Genomic DNA, 19980 nt, shown 5'->3' with positions numbered 1-19980 from the left:
ATCAAATTTATTTTGTTTTAATCTTAAAAGAGCTCTGGTGGTTCCCTTTTTTTAGTTTTAAGAGTAGATCTACAGCATAGAAAGCAGACCACACGCTTTCTGAGACGCTTTTGGAAGGACAGTACAAAATATCACTGGTCTTAATGAATGATATACAGAAGCCCTGAGAGGCAAGTGAGAAAGACACTAATGATGATGAATTTAAAAAGTTGAGAGAAAGGTGAGAAAAAATTCTGGCAAGTGTTTTTTTTTTTTCAGGATCTTTTTTTCAAATGTTATTGTAATACCTGTTTTGGTCACAAGAGGCTGAAGTTCACCACTACTCCTTGTTTTAAATAAGACTAAAAGCATTCAAGTTTTCTTCCAGGTGAGGAAAAAGAATATGACAATAATGTTACATAGATTGCCAGTACAGAATATATGTCATTTGTTTTTGGAGAGCATGGAGAAATAAAAACTCAGAGGAGACATGAATGTTTTAGTCCTATTTAGAACATAGGGTTGTCTTTTCAGTTTCTCGTGGCCAAAATTTAGATCAAACAGAAAAATGGATCACCAGAGGGGCTTCTGTAATGATAGATTAGCTGAAGTGAATGTTTTATTCTATTTTATCAACATTATTTTACTTGAAGTCATGGGTGCAAACAGTACGACTAAAGCTGGCAATGTGGTACTCATTTCCCCTTTTTATACACTTCCTGTGATGTGAGGTCTCTGTTCACCTGCTTTTCTTTTTGTTTCCATTTCAGATAATTCTCTATTATTGCATCACTATTTATAAATGTTTATATACTAAAAATAGGTTGTTGTTCTTTTATCATGCGTTAATTGCTACTGGGATTAAACCAACATTTAACACAAATCTAACTCATATAGCTTTTGCAGAACAAACAGTTATGTCACTGAGAAAATGTGAGGATTATTTTAAAAACAAAGAACAATGGACTTTTCTCATCTGAGCATACATGTGATCCATCAGCAAATAACTTTTTACTCCAAAGTTGAGCTTAATTAATGTGTGTCATTCTTAGGGATGTGATAAATAAGGAGCCCAGGGATCAGTGCAGAACAGTCAAGTACTTCCACACAAACATGAAAAACATTTGTTTATGGACCTGGGTTCATCCATAAGACTGCTGTCATGTTGAAATCAGAAAGAGCTTTCCCTCACTGTTGCACACGTTTTTTTAAAAATACACAAAATAATGTGGACAGATACTTTTGGCCATATAGTGTAGCAGCGGTGTTATCAGTGCAAGACTTAGACAACTGGATCATACAGCTTTATAACCTGTAATATCATACTTACCAGTAACTGTAACACACTACAGTAAAACAAACACCATATCCATGCTGGTAGAAAATGCATTTATAACACACCAACTAAACCAACCAAACACACACTAAACCAAACCCTCACTTACAGACTCAACACAAAGGCTACATCTCTCGCTGCAGAAACCTAAACAGGACTGTAAATGAAAAGAATCAAATGACTTGATCCCCGTTCTCTGATCACAATTCTTTTCTTTTTGTGAACATATTGTTGCCCCTTTCATCCCTGAAAGAAGCACTGGGAGTGGCTCACTCTGAGGAAAAGAGGATTAGGTAAGTGAAAGCTGAGATGATGCGCGCGGGTGCGGGGCTGGAAATGTGAGGGGAGGCCGGCAGGAGTGAGAACGGGGAGACGGAGAGGAAATAACAACAACAAAAAAAAAATCTATGGAAGACTGTAATGACGCGAGTTTCAACAGGTAACAAATCATGTGTTGTTGTTCAAGGAATGCACGGAGGGAAGTGAAATGCACAAGCGTGTAGTGTAGATCAGAGATCCATACATAAACTGGGACAAAGTGCAAATGGACAGATGTAAAGGTGACAGTCAAACAGAAAAAAGAGGAGGGGGACTGGCTAGAAGACAGACAGAATGAAAGAGACCGTATTTACCAGAACGATAGAGGCCACTCAGCCAGTGGAAGTGGAGGAGAGATTGTGACTCTGAGCCCTGGGATTGGCTGCTTCTCTCTGGAAGTACTGCGAGGGTGCGGAGCCTAGCTTATGGGCCATCACTTTTTAGGGTTTGGGGGGGGAAGAAGGGGGGGAAGGTTGGGAATATTGAGGTGTTGCGGAGGAGTTGGAACGGGGCACACAAGGGAGATAGAAAGGATTAAGGAAAAGATGAACATTGCGATAGAAGAGAGAGAGCATGGGTACCAAGAAAGAGAAAGGACAGGACAGTTTATCAGAACATGACAGAGAGGCAGCAGAAGCAGAAGGAAAGAGACACGCACAGGCTGAGACTGTGATAGAGACAGAAACACTGAAGTAAATCTAAAGCAAATGTCAAAAGAGGCACATCATGTATGCACAGTCAATGACAAAGGTTAAACTCCTCAGTTGCACTCCAATTATTGTGTGCATGCTAATCAGGCTTTTGAGTGTCCTTAAGATTTTCTGTTTCACTTTTTATTCTTGTTTTATATTTTCCATCTCTTGCTTTACTTATTTAGGTGTGTATGGGCTGGCATTGTTGTAATCTTCATTGCTTTTTTACTGTTGCCATGCTATGTAATTTCATTTTTATTATACAGCACTTTGGTCCACTCTGGTTGTTTTTAAATGTTGTTTTGATGTAATGTAAAATTTGACCAGGTGGTGGCACTAGATGCAAAGTTAAGACATCACCAAAGTGAGTGCACTTCATTCTGTTGGGGACTTAAATATTTGTAGAAATTTGATAGTAAACAGTGCAATAATGTTCAAGATATTTCACTGAAAACCACAAACGGGAACCTCAGTAGTGCTTGAGGAACAGTCAGGGGATCGTTGTCTGTGACCATGAATGTCTGAATAAAATTTCAAGGCTATCAAATACTTATTGAGATATTTCTGATTGGTGCAAAGTGGTAAAAACAAGTAGCTTTCAAGTGTATCTGTTGTAAATATTGTGAGTTTGGGATGTGTATTAAGTGGGAGCACAAAGCTGGTGAAACTGTGTGTGACATGTATGACCACACAGTGACATGAGAGACGACACAAAGCAAACACAGAGAAGAAGTGAAAAGAGGAAGAGGACAGGGAGCAAGACCTATTCTCTAAACTGTAATATTCCCTCTGAGAAATCCTCATTTTCTGTTTTTTCAACTCTGTTTTTCTCTCTTGGAGGACTTACTTGACTCTGGGTAGACTGAGGATCTCTTCCCTGGATCTTTCTGGAGCTGAATGCCTTTTACAGAGAAGATGGATGCAGCTGAAAACAAAACAACAGGGGGCTGGTGAGACGGTGTTTTTTACACCACATGTGTACGTTCAGCAAATCAAACTGTGTGTGGACTTACTGTCTGCCAGTGTTTGAACCTGCTCCCCGAGACTTCTGAAATACGATTGTCTGAGAGCGTCCTCAGCTGATACCCGCTTCTTAGCCTCAAACTGCAGACACAAAGACGGAATATAAGGACAGGATTGTTGGCTTTTAATCCAGTCCTTTATGTGTACATAATGTTTATTAAATGTATTCATCACTATGTGCAATGTCTGTTACCTGTAGGAGCATTGAGAGCAGGTCATGACCATCGTTGTCTATCCTGTGTCACAGAAAGCAAAAGAGAAAATGACAGAGAGGAGAGGAAAGTGAAACACAGAACTGAGTCAAACGCTGACCTAAGCCATACAGAGCAGTGTAGTGTTGCCGCTGTATCACCAGAGGCGGAAATACTTGACAACAGTTCCTACTGAAAATCAATCCTTATCTTGTTACATCTAACATATCACAGTTCCTTAAGGAAAGGTCCACGATAGTCAAGTGACCATATGATCGACAGGTTTTGTTTGCTGTAATCATTCATCTTGCGTCATCATTCTGGCCACCAAGAGATCCGTTACCAAATCAATTTCAATGGAAGTGACTGGAGACAAAATCCACAGTCTCTTTCTGTGTAAAAATGCATTTCAGAAGCAGTGATTATCTTCCATAGTTACAGTTTTCTTTGCAAAAGTTGCTCTTCGTGGTACTGTCCCTCCACACCAGCCCACACTGTGACTCTGTATCCACTTGATTTGATGAAAGCATAAGTTCTGTATTTTTCAACCTGGAATTAATTTCCCCATGGTTTTGTGTCTAAGTGACTAGCCATCAGTGTACATACAGGGGTGAAAGTAGGCTGGTACAGTCCGGTATTCTGTACCATTCTTCTAATTTATAACAAAACAAATTGCCAAGATTTTCATACTGAGAGTTTTTGTCAACAGTCAATTATTCTGAGACACATACACCATTTAAATAAATAATCTGGTGTACATGTTCTTTCTACACCATACAGGCAACTGAATACATGTGTTCAGGGATGCATGAAGCTGGGGGTGGAAGGAACACGACATGAAGCCTTAATTCATATTCTGTCTCTACACGATGTTTTTTTTCCCCACTGTCTCTGCTGCTTCTCTACTGTCCAACCTACCTCTCACTCCTATCCCAATATTTCCACATCTAACGCAGTGAATTAGGGGGTTTATTTCAACCAAACCAGTGTTAGTTCTAGAGTCGCTCAATACTGGACATATTTCAAAAATTGTTGTCCCTATTAGTCACTTAGATACAAAAACATAGGAAAGTAAGGGTAAAAGTTACAAAATACCAAAGCTAACCTTTAAGCGAGACTATTAATGTCTTGTACATTAGCTTCAGATAAACCTTAGAGTATATTTTTGCACTGTGTATTTTGTTCCCCATTGCTTCTATTGAAAGAGCATCAGAAAAACATTTTTCTGAGGAATGATTACACCAAAACATGTTGCAGTGTTCATATGGACATCTCACTGTTGTTGTAATACAAGTTTTAAAAACCATGAAGCTATTTTTTAACCGACACACACACGCGCAGCGAATTTGTACACATACACCCATGACTACACACCTGGGTGCGTGGTTGACGAGAGGCTCCGCTTGGTATCGGGGGAAATTGTACGTCTTAAACTCTTCACTGGTGGTGATACCAGGCCAGGTCTCTTCAGTAGGAGTGCCTGTGGAAGATAAAAAGGGCTCGTGTAGATTGTCCACACACATAAACACACACACACAAAAGCATGAATGTTACACAAGCAAATGCTGATCTGAATTCCACTGGTGTCTCACCAAGGATGCGGAATATGAGGTGAAGCTCATCCTCCACAGTCGATCCAGGGAAGAGAGGTCTGCCAGTGATCATTTCATAAAAGATGCAGCCCACACCCCTGGACAAAGGAACAGAAAAAGTGAAATAAGCAGAAACAATGTTAGCGGGGTTAGGCTCCAGCCGCGCACAATCCTGCAAAGGATAAGCAGTTATAGATATATGGATGGAAATTAGTGCAAAATATAGCACATTTCACACCTAAGAAGGCTGTGACTTTACACATACTTTATATTTTTATGTATTAGAAATTCTGTCATTAAATTCTGTATTTAATGTGACTTCGTTGTGGTGTTTTGTATGTGGAACATCTATTGAACATCTGTCCTTCCTGGGAGCAGGACCCGTCCTCTGTGGCTCTCCAGAACATTTCTTCCATTTTCTTCCATGTTAAAAGGGTTTTTTGGGGAGTTATTCCTTATTCTTTTGAGGATTTAACTCTTTTTTTTTTTTAATTGCACCTTTCTTAGGGAAATTTCCAATTTTATGTATCATACTAAGATGTTGGAGTCATTGAGAGGCCCGTACTACATACTGTCTCTCTTCTAGACACTAGATGCAGCTGTCTTCTCCTCTCCGATAAACAAGGGAACTACTTGATATTGTTGCTACGGCGGCTAAGGTCGGAGAGGTGTTTGTCTTGTGTCTCTGAACGGAGAAGACGAAACTGTTATCATATCACTGACCCTGTGAGGAATGGGAGGAAAGGGTGCTAAGCTGTGATCTTAGACCTTGTACATTCATACTTTCCATGTTCGGATTTGCAGACCAATAGGCTAATTCTATATGCTGTAGATGTGTTGGGTCTGACCTTATTTGGGTGTCGGTTCACCATGACCTTATCTGTGAATGTTTAAAGACCACCCCAGAGGACCGAAACCCCAGAATTGAGCAACAACAAAAATCATTCTCCTTGGCCAACTTTTATTAAATCAGTTCCAACATGAGACATATTAGACTCCTGTGAACTTTCTCCTTTTGATGTACGGGCAAAAAAATTCAAATCTACGACAATCTTAACTATGAATAACTATATATTTAGTTTGACCACCTGAACAGTGACCACAGGAAAATCAATTTCGGGGGGAAGCTTGGGTAATTGACAAAAACTCTTAAGACTAAGACGAAAAGGTAAGAAAAATGCATTAAGAGAGAGACAGACAAACAGGGGTAGAGTTACGATTTTGTCTGAAGCTGTGTGTGTATTTACTGTAGACGTGTGTTTGCTCACCACATATCGATGGGTGTGGAGTACTCAGTGGAGCCCAGAAGCACATCAGGCGGTCGGTACCATAATGTCACGACTTCATTGGAGTAGGTCTTCGTAGGAACGGACTTGGCTCTTGCCAAACCTGAATTAAGCACAAAAAGTGGTGTTAATTTATGTAAATACAGCTTCACTTACTGCACAGTTACTTAAATAAAAGTAGTAATACTGCAGTGTAGAAATACTCTGTTATATGTACTGTTAAATCTGCATTTATTTTTTTTTTACTTATATAAAAGCACAAAAGTATTGGCTTCAGAATATACTTAAAGCAGAGGCACTCATTATGCTGAATTGCCCATTTCAAAATCATGTATATTATATTCTTGGATCATAATTATCAATGCGTCAATGTTTTCATCACTTTAACACTGCAGCTGGTACATCTGATTTTAATACTTGATATTCTTTTTCTGTGGGGTCAGTAGTCTTTTTTGTTGATTATATTTTTAATTATTAATCCAAGTCTGAAAAAAAACAACTAGTAACTAAAGTTATCAAGTAAAGGAAGTGCAGTTTAAAGTACAATTTTCAGCTCCTCAAGTAAAGTAGAAGTACCTCAGAATTGTACTTAGTTACTTTCCACCACTGCACTTACATCAGATTCCTGTTGAGTTAATTGTAGTTTCCAAAGATGAATTGCACTAACACCAGAGTATGTACACCAGTATGTCATGTTTTGATTATTGCCCACAGAGGGCAGTGTCGGGTGGTTAGTCACTTCAAACTATACTGTTTGCTGGGGTCTAAGGAGCAGTGTGGCCTTTAGTGGCCGCTAGTGGGGTTTTCAGACAGCTAACTGTATTAAGAACCATGTAGAAATGGGGACTACACCCACAACTTAGGTACCTAGAAAAATGTTTATCAACCAAGAAGAACATAATTTTATTATCCGTAAAAGGCAGGTGAATTTGTTCTTGTGTCAACCCTTTTTCAGTATGTATAAAGCATTCACCGTTTTGATTCTAGCTTTGTTATTATTGAAAGAAATTAAGACAATACAGTCAAATTCTCACACGTAATGCCTCTAATCTGAACCAACACAGGAAATTTCAAGATAATATATGTGTGTTTCTCGTTAGTCAGGCGGTGATATACCGAAGTCTGCCAGTTTGAGCTCTCCTTTCTCATTGATGAGCAGGTTCTGGGGTTTGAGGTCTCTGTGGAGGACCTTCCTTCTGTGGCAGTACGCCAGACCTCGTAACAGCTGGAATAGGAATATCTGAAAAGAGAAGAGATTAGTATGACTTATTGGTACCTACTTGTCATCATATTATCACTTATTTTTAACTACTCTTTTCCCTTACAGCCCATTTTTGGATTCATGTATTTCTCATTTTTTATACCCAGTGGATCCTCGTTTAAAACAGCATTCAAGGAAGAATTTCATTTCAAATGGCACGACCAATCAGGCCCTTATATTAGATAATATATAAATGCTATATGTATGTACTTATCCACATCATTGGGATTTTAAATTCTCTTTTTTCATATTTGGACCTTGTAAAACAGTAATTGAATAGACATGTTGTACAGGGAGGTTTGTTTCTAACTGTGCATATAAACATCTCAAATTAAACATCAAGAAGTAAGAAATTAATTTATTGTTACAGCAAAACTTCTGTGGCGTTACTACAGAACAATGATCAAAACAAAAACATATTCTTAGATTTATTATTCAGACGTCAAGCTGCCAATGTTTTGCAACTGTCTGAAGCAAATATCAAGACAAGATGGAAGATGTAACCAGACGTTATTCAACAAAAAATATTTATTTAATTACAACAGAATTCTCCTCAGCACTGAACACATGTATTACTTTGCATTACCTTGACATTGTGAACACTCATGATGCTCCCGCAGTCGTCCATATACTGCTTCAGATCTTTTTCCTAATAAGAAAGAAAGAAAAAAAGAAAGGGCAAATTAGTATGATACGCTTTCTCACAAAATAAACTTACACACACGCAAAGTCTAGTTCAGACACTCACCAGGTACTCAAATACAAGGGTCAGGCACTTGTCAGTGTGGATAATGTCATGAAGAGTGACAATATTGGCGTGCTTCAAGTCTTTCAGTAGAGACACTAGAAGAGGGAGACGTATCGGAGACTGTTAGTCAAACACAGACAAACTAAACGCTGCAGAGTTCACTAACAGCTCAGGGAACAACCAGACAATGCAACTACTGCGCATCCCAACACTGTTGAGACCTCAGATGGATCTTGACAATATGGTCCCGTGTTGAGTTGTTTACTTCCACCTCACATGATCAGTTCAGTACCTTCTCGGATGGCTGTGCAGGGCGCTCCCTCCTCGTGCTCCAACCGGATCTCCTTGAGAGCGACTAAGTTGTCTGTTAACTTGCTTCGCCCCTTAAACACTGTAGCATAAGTCCCCTGCAGAGACAGGAAGTGGGTGAAATAAAGTATGTGTATGTGCTTGGTGTCACATTCCCTGATGTTCTTCATTGATCTCACCTCCCCCAGTTTGTCCAGTTTGATGTAGGTCTCAAGTTTCCCAAAGCCGATTTCAGACTAGAGAAGACAGAAAGAAGACATGTGAGGAAGTTATGAGCATTATCACTAAGCTAGTTCATTTGTAATGTGACTACAGCTTCACTGTAGGCCAAGCTCGGCTAGAATCAGATCCTAAAGGCCACGGCTGTTGGTTCAATGTCCAGTCTTACTGCTGCTGACATCTGGCCTATAACTGCAGGGGTCTGAGTCACCAGGGCTTGTTATTCTGTGTGAACCTGTTTTAAAACATTAGCTTGATTTCTCCAACACTTAGAGCATGTCTCTGAGCGTCTCTGTTACACGCCATGATGCCGCGACTGTCTAGCACCATCCTTTTCCTTATGACCGACCTGGACAAAATACAGCCTGCAGGTCAGATCCGGCCCACTGACTGATTCCATGTGTACCCCAAGGCATTCATGAGCACTTAGATATATATCGATTAAAATCTAACAAGAGCAGTCAATATCCATTTGCTCATCGTTAAACCATTACTGAGCCTTTATTCTGAAAGGGGTCAGCTCTGTGTTGGCTGGTAATGATACTGAACTGGATCTTTGTTGTGAGTCATGTTGCGAAGTCTTTAGGCATTTTTTTGCAATGGAATTACTGGAGCAACTGACAATTTGTGAAAGTGAAAGTCTGGCAACTTTTTTCCAGGGAGAATAAAACTGCACTCTCTTCCATATATCGGCAAGAAGGCTCAGGATGAAAAAAATAACAGAATATGCTTTATTTGTAAGCCCAGAATTATAAAATAAAAATGCAAAAGTGCAGAGAACATTGATAAAAGTCAATAAGAATGGCTTGATGAATGATCTTTGCACTACCCATTGAAAATAAAAAAAAAGACACAAAAAATATTATACAATAAAACACTCACAAACACATGTTTGTGAGGGCAACTGCTATGATTGGTGGAACTCGCAGGACGCTACTGTGATCAAATTAGCAGAAAAGCAGCAGTAACTGGACAAAGTTGCAACGTCAGAAACTAAACTACCCAGTCCTGTTCATCTAACATGTTAAATTGATTTGAAAAAACTTTATTCATTGTGTTACCAACTGAACTATATGTATATTTTTAAAGTTGGTCAGTGTGTCTGTGATTCTGTAGTAGTATACAGAAATTCATTTAGTTTGGGATGTGGGCGGTGGCAATGACTGGGGGCTGGGGATAGATGGGTAGGAAGGTTAGGGTTAGGAACAGTTCATTGAAAAACAGAAGAAATTAATATGAACTAATTCATGTTTTGGGGCTGTGAAATTAAAAAATATCAACTATAAAATAGTTCATTTTAATCCGTGTGAAATGAACTTGGACCTCTTGTCAAGTGTTAACTTGCACAACTCTTGACTACATGTACAAACATACACACACATGCAGGTCTGTGTGTCATGGTGGGAAAGTAAACACTATGTTGGCCTAATCTGAACAAAATGTAATTTCTCCACTGAGCCTCCTCCCTCTGTTGCTACAAAGTGATGTCATCGTGGGCTGCACATATATTCTTTGGCCACAGGAAGTCAGTATAACAAAGAAAATCAAATATGTCATGGTCTCTTCCACTCCAGATACGTTAATGGGGATTAGCCTGCATGTTTACATCTAAATACTTCTATAGATATCCAGCAGACGTACTTCAAATCTGTCTGCATTCTGAATTAATCCTGAATTCAGTTAATAAAGGTTTATCTGCATAATGTATGTGGCCCCTGGGTTTCAAGGTCATGAATTATAGATGGATGTAGCTCTGTCAAGCTGTGATACCCACAGGCCTGTCGCTGTTTATCCCTCTCCCTGTCACTTTTCCGCACTTATTTGTCTATCTCTGTCAGGGTCGGTTCAGCCATGTTTTATGTGCGTTCATCTCTCTGAAACTACCCATCTCCCTCAATCTTGTGCCGGCCTGTCCCGTCGTGATGCTGATATGAATGCCAGGCCAATGCTTGGCTACGCACATGTATGAGGGGGAGGGTCTCCAGTGACCAAGTTATCTGATGAAGCATGTGATCTCTTTAAAGGCATGCCTAAAAGCCAACATCAGAACGAGCTCGGACACAAGATGACACACTTAGACACTGAGACAAGTGTGTGTGTGCATGGGTATGCACAAATAGCAATTTGCATAATTAACTAATAATAATATTTATGTTTTAGAATCATCTAATTTTGTTTCTGGTAATTTGCAAAGCTTCAAAATAATACAAAGAAAGAAAATAAATAATAATCAATACAATCAATACAAACTGCAAACTGCCTGTGTGTTTGCATGTACACATGTGTGCAGGGGCACGTGCCGTGTATGTTTGACTGTGTGTGCTTGCAGGAAAGAGAATATTCGTGATGAGACATACAGCCTATGCTCAGATGTAAACACGCTCCCCCTGCACACACACAGACACACACAAGCACAGAGCTCCCATCTCTGTGTTTGTGACAGGGGCTGTCAGGAGCTGCTGCTGAGCTGTGCTGCTCTTCTGGCAGGGGAGACAGTCTCATGAGCACAACACAGACACACACTGACACGCACAGACAGTAAAAAAAAAACATAAAACACACACATACGTTATGACCATCTCACCACCCCGCACACACCACCCTACACCCCCAACACACACACACACACTGACCTCACTTCAGAAAATAAATCTGCGCTCCCATCGCCTTCACTCTTAGAAATAAGGCTTCCAGAAGGTTCCTGCTGAAGCGTTGAGGTTCTACACAGAAGCTAACACTTTTTAAAGGCAGGCTTTGCTAAGGGTTCTTTGTAGGACTAAGGGTTCCATTAACAACCGTTTTTCAGCCAAAGAACCCTTTTTAGAAGAAAGAGTTCTTCAAGGATTGTTAAAACCCTTGAAGAACTCTTTCCTAATTAGTTCGTCAAAGGTTCTTTGTACCATAACATTTAAGATTTCTCCTCAGTGGACTCGAGATAAAACCTGTGGAATATAAAAAGATTATCAGCAGAACCGCCTGCATGAATTCGCAGAAGAACCCCCTCAGTGCGCTCTAGATAAAACCCCTGAAATACAAAATGCTCTCTAGAGAACCCCTGTAGTGGATTTTAGATAAAAATAAGATAAAACCCTTGAAATATAAAAAGGTTCTCCATAGAACCCCCTGAGAGCAATCTAGAAAAAAATTTTGGATAAAAAAAAAAAGATTTTCTGTAGAACCTCCAATAGTTTTCTAAATAAAGTCCTTGGAATATAAAAAGGTTCTCAGTAGGACCCTTTTGACGGGTTCTTGATAAAACCCACAGAATATAAAAAGGTTCATGGTAGAACCTCCAAGGTGGGTTGCTGTTGGCACCCTTCTAAGGTGGAAAGGTGCTGGATATAACCTCCAGAGAGGGCTCTGGGTGGAACCATTACACCATAGAACCTCTCACAGGGGGTCCTGGGTCAAACCCTTAATAGACGGTTCCAGGTATAACCCCTTAGAACTCTCTGAGTTAAGTGGAACCTTTATAAAAGGTTCTATAGGGAACCAAAAAGGGTTCTCCTACTAGGACAAGTAAAAGAGCCTTTATGGTTCTAGATTCCTTCTATTTTTGTGTCTTTAAAGCAACTGAGGGCCAAGCTCTCTGCTTACAGCATGCACTCTGTCTCTGCACCTTACAGTCATTTTCTTGTGTGTGTCTGTGTGTGTGCGCCTGCGTATGCTTTCGATGGCAATGGGTTCATTTCGTTCCCAACGCTCCAGTGAGCTTACTCAGCAGAACTAGGTCAGACCAAGTTTTAGTGACAAAATTAAAGCAACATAAAACCAAACAAAATATGCGTCCTGTCTGAGCCTGAACGGGAACTGAGGAGACACATCGATAGATGGACTGACAGCAGAAGGAAGAAATGTGAGAAGAGAGGAGTCTGCACCCAGGTTCTAATGCATATTAAGAACAGCCTCCATTACCTCGATCACATTTCATTTTAAAATGGAGTTCCTCCTTGTGCAGCCTCTAAGAGGGGGGCTTGAAAGGGAGAACGCAGATGGATTCAGAGTATTGAACGGGAGAAGGAAAATGACAGCCGTCTACCAAGAAAAGAGGCAGCAAAGGGGAGGCAGGAGGAAAGAAGAGCCCTTTCATTAACATGATGTACTGTAGACAGACGTCAGGCCTTCAATCAATCAACCGATAAACATCTTGCACCGTGTCACCTTTTTCATGTCAACCTGCCGATAACAAAAGGCAAGGTCTGACCAAAGTGAGTGGACCAACACTTGAGCTAAGTTATTATTTTTTTAGTTTTTTTTTACATCAAACAACAAAAGTGTAATATATACAATGCTGGGCAGAGTAACAGTTAATAATAATGGCCATTAATAAATGGTAAATTGATAGTTAATTAAAAATTAGTTAAGAGTTAATTGAGTGTCATAAATTAGATTACTTTGCAGTAATTAAAAAATTAAAGTGATTTGACACCTGTTACATTCAAAAGTAACCCTCCCAACACTAAATATATAGTTTAGTACGCTACAACAATATTAAAACTAACATAAAATGGTGTCTTGCCTTATTGGACATTCAGTTTTACAGTTATATAATATTCTGCCCCTGCAGGGTTGAGTGTGTTTGCATGACACAGTTAAATGTTGGTGGTGGTTTGAGATAAAATGACATCTCTTTCCTCATCACCACGAATCTCATTGGACCGATGTGAATAATTGATTGTCAATGGGCAACAGTCATGAGAGAAAACTGATACCAACCAAGTTCACTTACGTTACACTGGAAGCGATTCAAAGATCAGAATACCTGCCTTCAAATGCCAGCATCTGTTACGGGACACCCGACACAAGTTCTATGTTACGGTAACAAATGACAAGCACGCTGATAGGCCAGACGCCACCGTATCAGCGCGCTCAGAAACATTATTGTCAGGTTCCACGTGGAACCACACTCATTCTGGTAAAGTGTGACTGAGGACGTTAACTGATGAAGCTGTAAGTATCTACATTTGGGGAGATTAAGTGGCTAAGACTGTCATAACCATGACATAACACCTGCAAAACTTACATTGATTGAAATGTCTTTGTCATGACAACCTGACATTAATGAAGCCAAAGATGTCTTGGTTAATGTCAAGTTGTCCTAACAAAGACAATTTAACCTGTCAGTGTCTTTGAGTTGACATTATCAAGCTTAAAGAAACTGTTCAGTTTTATGTTTTAACATGACATTAAGTTGTCATATGTGGTTGGCTTTGACACTGGCCGTCATGAGACCGTTATAAGCGTGTCATGAATATTTTCCTTGACCTTAAGTTAAGTGTCATTGTCATAAAGATGTCATTAAGTTTTACAGTTTATTTCAATTTGATAAAGTCAGATTGTCATGTCAAAGACATTTTTGTCTTGTTCAGCATCAACTTGTTATTACAAAGACATTTCATACAATGTCAACTTTGCATAAAAATGACATAACTGACAGAATGACATTTAATGGCAAGAGTCATAAACATTGATAAAGACTCCTTCATGTTCATGACAAGTCTCATGACATATTATAACAGTGTAATGGCAGTCTTATGCACACCGCTTCAAATAAAATGTTACCAGACATCAATTTGCCAAGTTAACTTTTATCACCTTGGTCTGGGTTTTAACCCATTGATCTTCTTGTCAGTTCCCCCTCCAGCTGCTCAAACTGAATTAGGGGGCAGAGATAAAATAAATGAGGGATGATACAAGTGGTGACCTAATTAACTCCACACTTCCAGCTCAGAACACGTCTTTAGTCAAGCTGAAATATACTAAATGAAACCCAGGAAACAACAAATAGTGTAGTGCTCAGTCAAAAATATATTGCTGCAAGGGTGTACCACATGAAATAAAGCAATAGTGTGGACTGTGGACTCTGATCAGACTGGGGTCACAAATTTGTTGACTTTTGACTTGACAGATCAAAATCTTGCAACTCAACTTGGACTTCAATACAAATAACTTGTGACTTGACTTGGACTTGAGCCTTTTGACTTAATATTTGATACCTTCCCTCAAGCTCAGATTAAAAAGTATAGAGCTTCAATAATTTTTGGTGACTTTTCAACTATTAAATTAATTGCAAACTATACTAATAATCAATAAATCTAAGGAAAAATGTTAAAACTCAGATTCCAGCATCTGAAATGTGATTATTTTCTGGTTTCTTTACTTCTCTATGACAGTAAACTGAATATCTTGGGCTTTGGGAAACAGTGATCAACATTTTTCACCATTTCCTCATATTTTATAGACCAAACAATTCATCGCTATACCCAGACAATAATCAACAGATTAATCAACAATGAATATAACTGTCAGTTGCAGCCCTAAATACATTACCAAACTCATACCAAAATGATACCAAATATACTTTTATTTGCATCCAAAAACTACATCATGGTCAACAAAAGAATTAAGTTCGATGTACAAAAAATGCTGGTTGAAAATTACAGACTTCCTCAACTTGAGTGCAAGGACTTGAGACTTTCTTGTGACTTGCAAAACAATGACTTGGTCCCACATCTGAAATAAAGTAAACAATGTGAGCAATCTAGCTGCAGCTTCCTACTTACACTCTGCAGGCACAGCAAGGTGACCGCGATGAAAAAACACCTTTCTTCTCTTGCTATTCAACCTGACTCAAAGTAAAGACTGGCTTTATTTTTCATCTCAGCTGCAATTTGTCTTTACTTACACTACACACCTCTCCACATATTAGTTTGTCCTTTAAAAGCATGTCTTCCCATCCTTTTATTCCCTTAAAATTCTCCTCTGATCCCCCTCTGCATCCTTTCCCCCTCTCTCTGGCTCACTTCAAGGTGTCCCGGTGTGTAATCCTACTCAGGAGAGGAGCTGCAGCAGATGAGTCTGACACTGCTGCTGAATTATTGATTGATCTATTACATCACATGCATACAGTACAACAACCCCTAAAGATACACATCAGCCACACACAAATGGACAGACAGACCCAAGCATGTCGGAAAATGTCCGCCACTCATTTACACTGTACATACAAAAAGAGAAAAGTCTGTTCCCTTCTTCTCATAAACCCCTCTTTTTCCCTGCAAACCTCTCCTCAAAGAGTCTTTCCTTTCATCTCAGTTCGACTCCTGCAGAAAAGCTGCGTCATTAAAGTGCTTCAAGCAGAGAACCAGAGGCAGGGCGCCGGCCCTGTTCAATAATTACAGCAAAAAACGGTTGATGGAAGGCAAATCCTTTATGCTTTCCCATAGTATGTTGAAGCTTTTAGTAATCGTGTTAAAATCGTGTAAAATGTGTCAGAAAAGCAGACAGAATACTGTATAATTTAAAAATGCCAGACTGAAAGTGAAAACAGTTTGCTCTTGCTTTATTCAGTCGTGTATGGAGGGAAACTTGAGACAAAAGAGTGACGTGGAATAAAGTGTGACCAAAATAAAAAGAGACGGAGTACTTCAGCAGCAATACAAAGGGGCATAAAGGGACATGCTGCATATTCATGAATATCTGCCTATTTCTACCCATCGTCCCCCTCTGTATCCATCCAGTAGCAAACCCCTCCTCTTTCTCTCCCACCCCCAGATTCATACCCATAATGCTCTTGGCCTGGATACATAATACAGAATGAATTTATCATTCATCCCCCTACTGAGCCATTGTGAGCTCTATAGCATAACTCAGTGTGTTTAAAGTGAGTCGATGTTTGTGTGTGTGCGTGTCAGAGGATATAATGGCCTTAGTCAACCATTATAGTCGTGCACAATGCCTTTCTAAAGTTCATATTACTTTTGTTTCAGAACAAAGCAGCATCAAACGAGCAGCACACACCCAGCTGTACTCACAAAAGTACACATGCAGATGCTCAGCGGCGACCAGGACGTCACCAAAGCAGCTGACCAAAAATTTGTTTCAGCTTACTTTGCACACACATAAAACAGACTTAAATGTACACACAGACAGAGTGAGTACTGACCAGTGAAGCGCGTCGTAGCCTGCGGCTCATGGGTTTGTCAAAAGGCGGGCTGTTCATGGCAAACTTCTCCAAGTAGCCCTCCGGTAGCCTGATATCAGCTGGCAGAGACAAACGTTTGTTTATGTCCTGAAATTGAGAAAAACAAAGAGAAGAATAGAGGTTAAAATATAAATCAAACATCAATAAGAGGTTAAAATGTCATTCATGTTTTTATTTATTTATTTACTTATTTTCTTTCATATGAAACCTGTAACCTTATGACAGTGGTGGCATGTATTTTCAACTGCCCCCCATAGTAAATGTTCAAAGACTTATACCACTATTGCCCAGTAACACTCTGTGTTTTTTTTTTCTGTGGCAACTTACTCACTCCAGCAGAAAGAGAGAAAGAGAGAGAGAGCATGCAGCTGTGGTCACGCAAGGTAGAGACTGAATGAGGAGGCGCACCTCTTGTTGAGAGAAAATCAGAGAAATAAAACTTTATTTTCAGATTGTTTCACAGTTGCTATGTCCTGAGCACAGATATAAGCACCAGCCGGTGTTTTTCAGCTGACTGAGACAGTTGTAGATTGCTGTCAGAGTGAGGGAGGTAGCAGTGACCACAGCTGGGGAGCAGCTGTAAATTTTTAATTTGTATGTCGTTTGTATGTTAATGTTTAATATTGTATGTCTATATATGTGACATCTTTCATGTCTTGTAAGGTTTTACAATACTTGCATGATTTCTGTTTCATTAATGGTTTCCCAACTCATATAGGTTTGATATTACACATATCTAATAAAGGTATTGTACGTTGATTTACTATTATATATAATACTTATAAGTTCCCAAATTAGACAGGTTTCATGTTACTAAGGATGTTCTATCTGGTTTAACTGTTTTATAGTGTACATTACTTACAGGTTTCAGATGAAATATCTGATTTATGGTCAGAAACATTAAAAACAACAGTCTCTTTATGTTTACACATGTTTAAGCACAGTGATTCAATCTTATACCACTGAGGCCTGAATATGAGATGATGAATTAAATATGTTATAGATTTGGCAACATGTTCTCTAATATTAAAAATAAAAGGAATGTAGCAAAAACATTCACATTTTTAGTTGACTTGAGTAATTTAAATAAGGAAGAGGAAACATGAGAAACTGTTAGGGGTGCAAGAAAATATTGATACATTTGAGTATCACAGTATTATGTTTTGAGATACTGTACTAGATACATGCAAAGATTTGTGGCGACAGTTAATTTTATGTCACTTAAACCCCCAACCGCTAGAGAGCAGTTTTATCTTCACTGTTCTGATTGCATAAAAAAGAAAACTACGTAAGGTGGTGAGTCCTTTATAGGATGACGGTTTTCCTAAAATTAGATTTCACATATTGCAAGATAACACCTTGCTTATAGTATGTATTGAAACACCACCTTTGTATTGTGATAAGTATTGAGATTCTTGCCAGTACACAGCCTCAATAACTGTAGTGTTCTGTTTTTGTAATTTAGTTTAACCAACTCAAACAGGCTCTGCATTAAGCAGCAGATCAGTGTATTATCCAACTGTCCTCTTATAATCATCGCTTCTGTTCACCTCACATTATATGACGTCATGTTTCTTGGCTGTTTGACAGTTCTTTGATCACAGTGCCTTAATTGATCACCATGACTTGGCATCAAAACTGTTACTCAAGCCTCGGTCACATGGCCTACTTATGTGCCACTTAAAAATCTGTTTTCTGTTTTCTCCATCTGTCACTCCTGGCAATGAGTTGGTCAAGTGACTGCAGCTCAGACACTCGGTTTTGGCGCACAGGTGCCATCTGCTGCTGTGAATGACTGATGGATGGTGATGTGAATGAAATTTATGTCTAGTCAGGCTGAATGAAAGGCCAGTCCAAGGCCACTATATGATGGGACGAGTTCCAGGCAAGATCCTGGCAAATTTCAGACTGATTTTCAGTATAGATTGTTGGCAGAGCAAGAAGGTTTCCCAAGCTCTCAAACTCATCTGGAACACACCTGGAACCTTTTTATTACTAACCATGCTTGATATTTTTATTCTCTACAGTTATGCCTCATGTAGTTGACCTGTGTTTGAGTGTGTTTACTGTTAGCCTGAGATAATTTTGTGGATTATACTTAGGTTTTCTTTCCGTTGGCTCCCTTTTAAGTTTAGAATTGATCACTGATCACTTTTAAAGGCCGTCTCGGTCTGGTCCCCAGCAGCAATCTTGAAGCAATATGAATCAGTTTGCAGGCTTAGAGCCTCAAGTCAAGGCTCAAATGTAAAGTTGACTGTGCTTTTGCCATCAAGGATTGATTGTTGATTTCATCAAACATTAAAATATTGAAGCAACAATATAAATTAGACTCTGATGGTAACATAAACTAACATCATAGCCTTGCTAGCTGACATGAAGAAGGTTAAGAGCAACCTGAGGCGTTTAGGCGCACAGAATCAGTGACATATTTTAAATAAATTCTTAAAACCCATTTTGGTAAAACTTTATTTGAACGGGTGTGTTAAGTTAAACAGATTGCATCCAGAATCAGCAACATTCTAAATTAAACACATTGCAACACATTGGTTTTTCTGGAGATGATGTTGGAAGGAGATAAGGAGTAAACAATCTCGCTTCCTTCCTTTTCATCTCAAATGAGAAATGTACATGCACAGTACCAACTGGCACGTTCCCCTTCCATGCTATTGTTGTCAGCATCTAGGTGAGTCTGGCCAAAATGGAAACGTTTGTTTTCTTACTGGGTTTGGCTCCTGGCGCCCCGGGGCTGAGTCAGCTAATTAGGCAACTGAGCTAACTGGCTGATGCCAGCTGCAGATAACGGCAGACACCGGTTAGCCTACCAAACCTGCTAACAGCTATCTGTCCATCGGCTAACTCTGTCAGCTAGATGACCTTGGTACTGTACTCGTCAAACTGTCCTCAAACTGTGCTTATGACATTTAATGACATCTTCATGACAAGTCCAAATGTACCACTTCAGTTGAGGTCAAGGAAAATATTCATGGCACACTTATAATGACCTCATGACGGCCAGTGTCAAAACCAACCACATATGACCGT

General features: G+C 39.4%; 1 protein-coding gene across 10 annotated transcripts in view; it reads right to left on the bottom strand.

Moving 5' to 3' along the window:
- The window catches only part of LOC146325144 (cyclin-dependent kinase 17-like), a 61243-nt gene that overhangs the window by 5503 nt on the left and 35760 nt on the right, over nt 1-19980 (bottom strand). For 5 of the 10 annotated variants that reach the window (XM_084720983.1, XM_084720985.1, XM_084720989.1 and 2 more), the window contains 13 exons: nt 16900-17025; nt 8915-8971; nt 8719-8833; nt 8427-8521; nt 8265-8327; nt 7534-7657; nt 6400-6520; nt 5132-5229; nt 4914-5019; nt 3542-3584; nt 3339-3429; nt 3173-3250; nt 1948-2069 (listed from right to left, as the gene is read on the bottom strand). In XM_084720983.1, coding sequence (XP_084577109.1) covers nt 1966-2069; nt 3173-3250; nt 3339-3429; nt 3542-3584; nt 4914-5019; nt 5132-5229; nt 6400-6520; nt 7534-7657; nt 8265-8327; nt 8427-8521; nt 8719-8833; nt 8915-8971; nt 16900-17025 — 1221 coding nt within the window. In that variant the 3' untranslated portion in view covers nt 1948-1965. Of the gene's footprint in view, nt 1-1424; nt 1473-1947; nt 2070-3172; nt 3251-3338; nt 3430-3541; nt 3585-4913; nt 5020-5131; nt 5230-6399; nt 6521-7533; nt 7658-8264; nt 8328-8426; nt 8522-8718; nt 8834-8914; nt 8972-16899; nt 17026-19980 lie in introns of all 10 variants that reach the window. The other 5 variants (XM_084720986.1, XM_084720991.1, XM_084720992.1 and 2 more) reach the window with 3 other exon arrangements.

The sequence above is a fragment of the Lutjanus erythropterus genome, chromosome 6 (assembly GCF_056507025.1).
Source record: "Lutjanus erythropterus isolate fLutEry1 chromosome 6, fLutEry1.hap2, whole genome shotgun sequence".
NCBI classification, from domain to species: Eukaryota; Metazoa; Chordata; class Actinopteri; order Lutjaniformes; family Lutjanidae; genus Lutjanus; species Lutjanus erythropterus.
Note: the sequence above shows the minus strand (reverse complement) of the source record. Positions and strands in the feature narration are given on the sequence as shown.